Below are 9,927 nucleotides of genomic sequence, written 5' to 3'. Positions count from 1 at the left end.
GAATCGCATGGTAGGTATCATCTTGGGACAAGAGAACTGATCACAAGCACTCTCACTGTAACACAAGCACTATCACTATAACAGAGGACTGAAATGCAATGGTTTATATGAATATTGTCAACGAATTTTTCAGAAGATTGATAACTTATTAAATATCAATTGTTTCGAATGATAATAATAATTAAAAAAATTTTTGATTAGACTGCAGCATATCATGTTCACTTAAGAATATCTTTTTTTATGATGACAAGGATATGATCTTGTCTGGTATTTACACAAGCTATTTGAGTTGGAGTCCCGATCAAACTCAAATGCCTTGATTCTAACACCTATTCATGATGTTAGCTGCACTCCCCTAACAGTTACAACAGAAGCTATTGTGTTGGTAGGCTCTTTTGCAAGAGAATGTAATGCCCCGTTTGTTTTGGATTTTGGGAACCGATTGCAAGTCCAAAAACTGTTTTAGGACTCAAAATTACGTAATTGGGTCCAATAATCGGTTTTGGATTCACAATTTGTACCCAAAATCCAAAACAACAGGGCTTTAACAGGTGAAATTAAATGATGAAAGGACTGTATAAACATGTACCCATCATCCCATCCTTGATATTTGTTCCAACAGCAGCTCACTTTTTGAGGAGCTGCTGTTGGATCAAATATCAAGGATGGTACCTCTGTTGTACCACCTTGACATGTTTATACGGCCTTTCATCATATAATTTTCCCTCAAACAGAGCTGATTATCCCCAGGCAACCTTTGTCCCTTATGGACAATCTGTAGAGGTATCCATAACATGCAGTTCCTCTATATATCAGAAGGCTAGGATCATCTTGGAATTGATTTTTGGGTACCAACTTATTTACTTTGTGGCCCATCAAATGGACGGTTTGGATCATTCTATGGTGTTCTGAAAGATTCTGAACTACGCATGCTTACACCATATAAAAACTATAAAAATCAAGGGGGTGTGGGAAGATCATAATGCTTCTCCTAACATTCTTTAAAGGGTAATTTTGCTCCATTTGCAAAATATGGCCAAATGCCCTTCCTCTTTTTGCAAATTTCCAAACCATGTTAATTTAAAGGGTATGTGTTTTGATTCTGTCTTCAAGGAACTATCGTTTCACTGGAAACCACTCCATGTTTCATATTTTCATTTATTTACGATTAAGAACAGAGTGAAGCTTAGTAATATGTTTTCAGCAAAATTTAATACTCATAAAATGCATATAAATGAGTATTTTTGTATGGGCATGCTTGTGAATGTCCCGAATATGTGATATGTTGGACATTGCCCTTGTCTCTAACCTGCCATATCTCTCTAGTCTTTTTCTAAAATTAACTGCTATTATTGTTTGATTGAGTTCGAAAACACGATGATCAATTTGGAACTCTACGGATCACTTCCGTTTGTGTGGGTTCCAGTCACTTGGTTCAAATCCGAAGCAAGTGTTTTCATTGATTATGAGTAGAAGTCAAAAAACTGAAACATTGACTTAGGAGTTGCAAGCAAGATTTTGAACATTGCTTCCACCATGCAGTTTTTTCTCTTTTTTTTTTAATGGAAGCAAATTTCATTCAAACAGAAATGACGAAGATAGTCATTTCCAAAGAGTACAAGGGAAGAAACAACCAGCCAAAAAACCATGCAGTTAATCATCCCATTCATTTGTTAGGACCCGATGTAGATAGGTCATGCCCTGAAATTTTCTGCCATAGGATGATCCTAACCCTCCCATTCTTGGAGGTTTAAAGTGGATAACATAATATAGAGTATATAGAGTTCTGCTGTTGAGTTATCTACAATTACACTTTCATCCTAACCTATTTATCTCTTACATTTTTTCAAAAATTTGACATCAAACAAAATCATCTCCACTTGATGATTTTTCTTGGTCTCATCCTGTAAAGTGTACCATACCAGACCGATCTCCTATGTTGTGGAATTATCAGTGTACATTTTCAGCACACACTATTTTTATGATCAATGCCTAAATACTTGCCCTCTTTGAATGTAGCTGAGTGGACTCAATTTTGTTGCACTGAGTATGAAACCCACTTGATACTCACAAAAACATCGCTGATCCGTCCAAGTATTTATATATTCAACGGGTTTACATTTGACTCCAAGTGAAACAAATAAAATCAAACACATGGTTTTCATGTGGTAGCTGTATTTGAGAATCCACTGTCTTGATAGCAAAAGGATCGTACTCTTCTCTGGATTCTCTACAGGCTGATGTAGAAGTGGAGTTCCACTTGCTAAGCTTAGAACAACCTGAGATCGTTGATCCTTACATGGGCTAATCTCCAAATCATCTGCAGTCAAAAGGGAGTTAAAGTTGAAGGTTCTATTGTACCATTTGGGCTGTTTGATTTGTCTATAATACATATCTATGTTTGTATGTACAGTTGTAAAATACTTTAGTCACACGTGCAATGCTTCGCACATGAAGAAGAAATAAAGAGAAACAAATTTAAATTTGTGAAAAAAATAAAATGCAAAGAACATTGCTCTAGGATGCTGAGCTCTGGGAAAATTAAGGCCTTCCAATAACTGACAATGGAGCCAGGTACATCCAGGCCATGGATATTTCCAACACCTGGCATATTGCAGAGAAAGCACGTGCCATGTTCTTAATAGAGATTTAAGGAGATAGAGACTTATTTAGAAAGAGAGATTTACATTTTAGGAAAGAAGTTCAGGAGAGAGAATTACATTTATGAAAGAAGATACAAATGTGAGACAAGACATTTCGGATTCCCATGGAGAACCCTTATCTCGCCTACAAAAGCAGCACAACATGAATATTGAAAGTTATAAGCACAACATGAATCAATCTAAGATACACCCAAAATCAATCAAAGTTATACATAATGTATGAATGGAACAAACAAAAAGTAAAATATAATACGATTAATGAGAAGAAAAATCAATTCAACTCATGTCGTTCTTTGGGATGTTGGGCTTTGGGGAAACTAAGGCCTTCCAACTAGGGCTGCAACTCGAGTCGGGTAAAACCCGACCCGAAAATAGCCTGGGTCGGGCTCAGGTTTCATGGGTTTCGGGTCGAGCCGGGTTCAGCATTCAAAAGCCCGCATGAATCTCGGGTCGAGCCGGGTTTGAAGGGGCCCGACCCGACCCGAGTTACATAAGTTATAGTATGTACATTTTTTTCTATTGTTAGTTAAAAGTTAAAGGGATAATTACATTTACACCCCCTCTAGTTTCTGACACATCCACTTCCACCTCTATAGTTTAAAACGTGACAAATACACCTAGTTTCAATTTGTTTAAGGTAGGCCCCCTCAGCTGAAGGTTCGTCCATAGATTGAAGGGTTAGGATGATCCGATGGAGCTGATTTTTTTGGCACACCCTAACTATGTCAGGACCCATCAAATGAACGCTTTGGATCATCCAAACAATGTGGGCCCACATTATTTGGATGATTTTTTGGTAGTGTTTGGATTCGGGTAGGGGCCCACATTATTTGGATGATCCAAAGCGTTCATTTGATGGGTCCAGACATAGATATGGTGTGCCCAAAAAAATCAGCTCCATCGGATCATCCTAACCCTTCAATCTATGGACGAACCTTTAGCTGAGGGGGCAAACATTAAACAAATTGAAACTACAGGGGTGTATTTGTCACGTTTTAAACTATAGGGGTGGAAGTGGATGTGTCAGAAACTAGAGGGGGTGTAAATGTAATTATTCCAAAGTTAAAAGTGAAAACCCACGCACCCATTGTTACTGTATGTGAGTGTAATTTCTGCTTCTATGAGTTGAGTTGATTCAAGTGTTTGATTCAGCATTGTTTGATTGTAATTACAACATTGTTTGATTACAGCATTGGTTGATTCAAGTGTGATGTGAGTGTAATTACATCATTGTTTGATTCAAGTGTAATGTGAGTGTAATTTCTGCTTCTATGAGTTGAGTTGCCTTGCCAAACAAGAATTTTCCTTAAAAATTTGCGTCAACGTGAAAAAACCCGACCCGACCCGAACCGACCCAAGATTTATCATGGGTAAGGCCGGGTTTGGGAATCGTGGGTTTTTCGAAAAAAAACCCGACCCGACCCGAGATATTTCTCGGGTAGGGTTGGGTTCTCCAAAACCCGACCCGCCCGACCCGAGTTGCAGCCCTACTTCCAACAACTTACTATACAGCCGATGTCGATGACCTCCTCTATATGTAGACAATATTATAAACAGGAAACAAATTCAAAGAAAAAATATATATATCTGGATACCAAGAATAAGAGTTAGAGAAAATGGACTTAAGGAACAGAAAAAAAAAATCAAACTATGGCAGAATCCCTAAATCCCAGGAACAATACAGGAAGCCAAAATCCCCGATGATGATGATGATGGCATCATCAAAATCCAAATGCATTTAGGGCCTGTTTGGATACCTCATATTTTGTATTTGGATTTGGAATTGAGTTTTGAATACAAAATGAATAGATCCATCAGCTCATGTTGAGGGAAACAGAGAGGGAAGGGGGTACTTCTTACTGGAGGGGAGAGGTTGAGGAGCAAAGAGGGTGAAGGAAACTGCCAGATCTGAGGATTTCCAATTACTTATTCCCACAGCATATTTGGAAAATCTGATTTTTTCCACTGATTTCCAATTACTTATTTCCACAGCATATTTGGAAAATCTGATTTTTTTCACTGTCAGTCGCTGATTTGGAAATCAAAGGATTTGATCCAGATCAAATCACAACACAAAAAGGGCTGCAAATGTGAGAAATCCAACTCAAAATCTTCTCAGCATCCAAACGGGCCCTTACTGGCCTTTAGCAAAATATGAATAAAAAGGGCAATGTGGTGAGTCTTACACAAATAAGATGTAGACATAAACAGCTTTCTAATCAGAAAATAGAACTAAAAAATAACCAGATTGTTAACACATTTGCCAATGGATAACATTCAAAAAAAAAAAAAAAACCACACACACACACTTGCTAATGGAAAATGATATGATGACACTCGTTTACGATTGTCCACAATAGACACCAAGATATTGGCATGTGCATCAACGTACTGGTATGCATGTTCTTCTGTCAAAAATATGGGGGTTTGATTCATAGCCAGAGACACTAAATAAAAAAGAAAAAAGAAAAACTCATCTAGAGTACATGTACAAGAAGAAAACATGATCATTTACTTATGTTTAGAAAAACAGGGAAAAAGACTAAAGATCAAATTTCAGACCAAAAACTGGTGAATCTAACACAAGTAAGATGTAGACACAAACAGCTTTCAGATCAGAACAAAGTAGAACCAAAAAATAGCCAACTTGTAAGCACATTTGCCAATGGAAAATTATATAAAGACGCAGCTTGCTTTAGGATTGTCACAAATAGCCACCAAAACATTGCCAGGTGTATCAAAACAGTGGTATTCTTGTCGTGAAAAAAAAAAAATAGTAATTAATGTGGTGTTGCACACGTGACCCAATGTGGAGGGCTGTTGGGGACCTCCCTGAACCAGACGTGTCTTCTTACAAGCTCTCTTTGCTAAATAAAAAACCAATTTTTTTCATACCATAAAGGAACAAAGAAACCAAATTTTTTTGTAACTCGAGCAAGGAATAAATAAATAAAGTGTGAAATTCATCTGAAAATCTATATTAATGTATAAAATACAAACATCAATTGATTGTAAACATGAATATCAGGGTAAAAGGGCTTACAAATTTCAAAACAAGAAATTATGAAATTTGACAGATTCTGAAGCTGTGACCAAAAAAGAAAAGAAAAAAGAAAGTAAAAAATGATGTTTGAAGATTTTAGAGCATCTACAACTAAATAAATATTAAAATACATCTCAGCCATGAAATTGTCTACCTAAGAAGAAATACACAAATGCCTACTGATCTTCAGCAAAGACACCACAAAACAAGTATTTTTTTTTTTTTTCAAAATTTAGATTAAGAAATTGGGAAGCTAACAAGTGCCCAAGCTTTAGGAATAAGTACCTCTTTCGATCCGATCAATAACCTAAGGAAACCAATTTCCAACAAAATTGCTAGTATAACCCGAAAAGACAAATAAAATCTTAAGTTATGAATATCAAAACATCAAAATACTGTACATCATAATACATCTCATACCCAAATATTTATGATCCTTAAACGATGCAGCATAGAAGTGAAAAGGAAGGAAGAAAGAAACCAAAAGGTCAAGTTTGCAAATCAACAAAGTAAAGTGATTTACAGGTACCTCAATTCTACAACTAATGCATTTCAAACACATTATAGCATTTCACTTCAGACCTGCAGCTTATTCTCCATGAAGACAAATGTGGAACTCTATATACTAGACTGTAATTCCCTGCATAGAGCTCTCTCTCTCTCTCTCTCTTATTTTTCTTCTTGCTCTATGTCTTTGTCGCCCTTGTGGGCCCCATGTAATTTCTTTTTTTCTATCTAATATATTTGTTTGAGGTCCTGCCTAACCTCTGCTTACCCATCAAAAAAAAAAAAGACACAATATGCATTTGATACACAACAAAGTAGACAACAACCCCCATTTTCATTTTTTTCAGGCAAGATCAGAGAGCTTTATTAAGGTAAACACATGTACAAAATGATACAATTCCATTATCACATAACCAATACGACATCCATTAAATACAAATGAGGGAGAAAAGAGAATTTAACAACAATGCACAAACAAGAAGAACATGCCTTATTTTAACAGGAAAAAAAATTTAACATGAACGCACAGACAAGAAGAATACACCTTATTTTACCAAAGAAACATTGCACAAACACTTTAGGGCCAACTCAAGATAAGTAACACTTTAGAAAACATAACATTAGCTGCATCATTTTATTTGAAGACTATTTACATTTTATTTACATCTAGATCCAAAGTATAGGAATTAAAATGCAATCCATCTGGTATTTTACTATGTTGCACGGGGGGTTTCAAAGATGAAGGGAAAAAAACATAACCAAAACCTTTAGCATGCAAGACTATGCAAATAAATTTTTAGAGATATCAGAAGAAGCCCTAAGCTTCTTAACCATTTTGAGGAAAATGAAATTAAGTATTCTGGATGGAAAAGGCTGCAGGGAGTGATATTCTTGGGTGTGCCTGTAAATCGGTAATGAGATATGTAAATGAGAGAGTGAGAGAACATTATTAAATAAATAAACCCATTTTCTAAATTTGTACGGACTTGATTTCTCGCAACATTAATAAATAAGTAAACGGATGCTTTAGATTCCATTAATTGGTTTAGAGTGAAGAAAGACAAAAGAGATAACCTGTGTTTTAAACAAAAAAGAAAAACAATAACTAAAAAGTGAGAGAGAGAGAGAGAGAGAGAGAGAGAGAGAGAGATTTAGAGAAGGATTGAGAGAGGGAGAGATTCAGAGGCAGTGAGAGAGACAGAGGGAGCATACCTGGAAAAAATTACTGGTAAAATCCCCAGACCAGTGAGAGAAGGGAGCATTTTGAAATGGTTGAAATTAGACGATCGTACTGAAGTAAACCCCCAGACAAAAAACACGCATGGGAGGCAGGTGGCGGGATAGGGATGACACCTGTAGCTACAACAGCCTATAGCAAGACTAAAATAAAAGACGGTTGGCATTATTTTTGGACGTATCGAGAGGGCGTAAAGTACAGACGGAAATGACGGAAAAGCCTTTAGGAAAGAGGACACAGCAGGAAATTTAATGAAATGAAAAGTGGGAGTTAAAGGGAATTTGACTAAAAATGGTTGACGAAATTTTGAGGTTTAGGCTTTTAGATAGGGCTGCAACTTGAGCCGGGTAAAACCCGACCCGCATCGACCCGAAAATAGCCTGGGTCGGGTTGATGTTTCTTGGGTCTTGGGTCGAGCCGGGTTTAGAAACACAAAGCCCGCATGAATCTCGGGTCGAGCCGGGTTTGAAGGGGCCCGACCCGACCCGACCCGAGATACTTAAGCTTTATAATAGGTAAAAGCCAAAAACAGGACTCTTTCCAAACCAGGGCCTCTTTCCATCTTCGTTTTATCTTTTCCCACTTTGGTACTAGGGTTTCATTGTTTCAAGAGTAGAGAATCAAGGATGGAGCCTCACACGATCGAGCCTCACTCTTCTTTCACCTTGTTTCTGATCTCTTTTCTCTCAATGATTTTGATTTCTTCACCATTGATCTACTGTCTTTGATTTCATTTCTATCTTTGATAGATCGATCTACAAGTGCTAAGGATGCCATGATGTGGGCACTCTCACATGTGATTAACAAGGGAGATCTCCTTACTCTTCTTCACATCATTCCACCTCACAAATCTCAAAGAAACCCCCTCTCCTCTGACTCTTCACCTCACCTTGCCAACTCTCTTGGATCTCTTTGCAAGGCCTTCAAACCAGAGGTAATGTAAACAAAATGGAAAACACAAGGGGATACTGGATTTTTTTCTTTTTTTTGGGCCATCTTCTACTTTCTTACTAGATTCTCTTTTTGTTCAAAAAAAAAATGCCCACATTTTCCAGATGGGTTTTTGTATTCTCATTTTGTGTTCTGGTTTAAGGACTAGTAAGAACCACATTTCTAATCAATTTCTCCTAGATCTCTTGTCTTGAATGGTTTTCCTTCTTATCACATCAAAAAATTGATAAGTTCATTGACCCTTTACTATTATTCTATTCCCATTTTGATAACTTTGTTTACTTCCTGTGTGGGTTTTTTAATCCATCAGGTGGAAGTTGAAGCTCTGGTTATCCAAGGACCCACATTAACCACTGTCATCAGCCAAGTCAAGAAACTTGAAGCTTCTGTTTTGGTCTTGGGTCAGAAGAAGCCTTCTCTAATCAATTGGTAAAAGCCTTTGTTTCACTTTTCATTATAATTAGATCTTGATCTGTGGCTTCTCTGTCCATCCACCCATAAATAGAAGGGAAAGATTGTAGTTTTTGGGTTACTTATCTGAGATCTTATTGAAGCATTTTAGATCAAATGTTGTTGAGATTTTCTTGTTGTTTTGCAGTTTCTTCAAGAGCAGCAATGAGGATTTCGTGGAGCAATGCATCAATAATGCAGAATGTCTGACATTGGGTGTTAGAAAACAGAGCAGGGGCATTGGTGGATACCTCATCAGCACTAGATGGCAGAAGAACTTCTGGCTCCTTGCTTAGTAGACGGTATAACATTTGACAAAAGACCCACATTTCAGCATGCAACCTTTGTACAAAAAGTTTAGATCTTTGCTCAGAAAAATTGAATCAAGAGTTGATATCTTGGTTACTATGTCATCTCTCAAATCCAATTCCTAACATAGTTTCTTATTCAGTATTAAATTATGATGTTGGCATGCTATGTGAAAATTCTGATAAATATCTACCAATCAAAATGTCATGGCAAAGAACCTTTCAACTAATCAAATGGAAGGAAATAGAAAGCAATCCTCAGCTCAAATGCTTTCCCTATATTAGAAGAGCAGTTCCATTACATTAGCTCACTCTTTACAACAATTAAAACCATATTATTGTGCCTTTAAACCTTAATCATCTAATTTAACATTTACAAGCGGGAGCATCTCCATCCGTTTTCGAGGGGTTCCTGGCAGTTTCTGAGAGAGATTGTGCCTCACGTATCCGTAGATAGTACAGCCGAGGAGTGTCACTCCACATCCGAAAGCATTTAAAATCGGAATTGGGTTTCTAAAAATCAGCCATGATACTATGACAGCGACTGAGTCAAGACATCTAGTATGTTTAATTTCATTGCATAGCCTGCAATTTTGTTCATTTTTTGTTTTTTATGGTCATCTTCTTTGTGTCATTGAAGAATAGACTCATTATTAATCTCTTATCTTTGCCCAACTTTCCATAACTCATTGTTGATTTTTCCTCTGTGAGCCCGTAAAAGAAATATTTCATGTTTAATTTTTAATTTCTTTTGGTGAAAATGATTGC

General features: G+C 36.9%; 1 protein-coding gene and 1 long non-coding RNA gene across 2 annotated transcripts; one reads left to right on the top strand and one right to left on the bottom strand.

Annotated features, from left to right (window-relative positions):
• Nucleotides 1-1,650: 1,650 nt before the first annotated feature.
• LOC143883485 (uncharacterized) lies at nucleotides 1,651-7,485 on the bottom strand. Its single transcript, XR_013252396.1, has 3 exons — nucleotides 7,426-7,485; nucleotides 2,721-2,787; nucleotides 1,651-2,320 (listed from the first exon to the last, which is right to left on the bottom strand). It is a non-coding gene; the product is annotated as an uncharacterized LOC143883485 (long non-coding RNA).
• Nucleotides 7,486-7,559: 74 nt separating this feature from the next.
• Nucleotides 7,560-9,336, top strand: LOC143882837 (uncharacterized). Its single transcript, XM_077386239.1, has 4 exons — nucleotides 7,560-7,568; nucleotides 8,067-8,384; nucleotides 8,712-8,830; nucleotides 9,000-9,336. The coding sequence occupies exons 1-4, from the start codon at nucleotides 7,560-7,562 to the stop codon at nucleotides 9,145-9,147; spliced, it is 594 nt and encodes a 197-aa protein (XP_077242354.1). The 3' UTR covers nucleotides 9,148-9,336.
• Nucleotides 9,337-9,927: the final 591 nt, after the last annotated feature.

Source organism: Tasmannia lanceolata, unplaced genomic scaffold (assembly GCF_043159265.1).
Source record: "Tasmannia lanceolata isolate RefF3 unplaced genomic scaffold, GAP_Taslan_0.1 ptg000008l, whole genome shotgun sequence".
Classification (NCBI taxonomy): domain Eukaryota; kingdom Viridiplantae; phylum Streptophyta; class Magnoliopsida; order Canellales; family Winteraceae; genus Tasmannia; species Tasmannia lanceolata.
Note: the sequence above shows the minus strand (reverse complement) of the source record. Positions and strands in the feature narration are given on the sequence as shown.

Excerpts from the sequence above, each read along its gene's own strand:
- LOC143882837 (XM_077386239.1), top strand. Across the intron at positions 8,385-8,711 it reads GCAAGGCCTTCAAACCAGAG|GTGGAAGTTGAAGCTCTGGT; the intron begins GTAATGTAAACA and ends TTAATCCATCAG. Across the intron at positions 8,831-8,999 it reads AAGCCTTCTCTAATCAATTG|TTTCTTCAAGAGCAGCAATG; the intron begins GTAAAAGCCTTT and ends GTTGTTTTGCAG.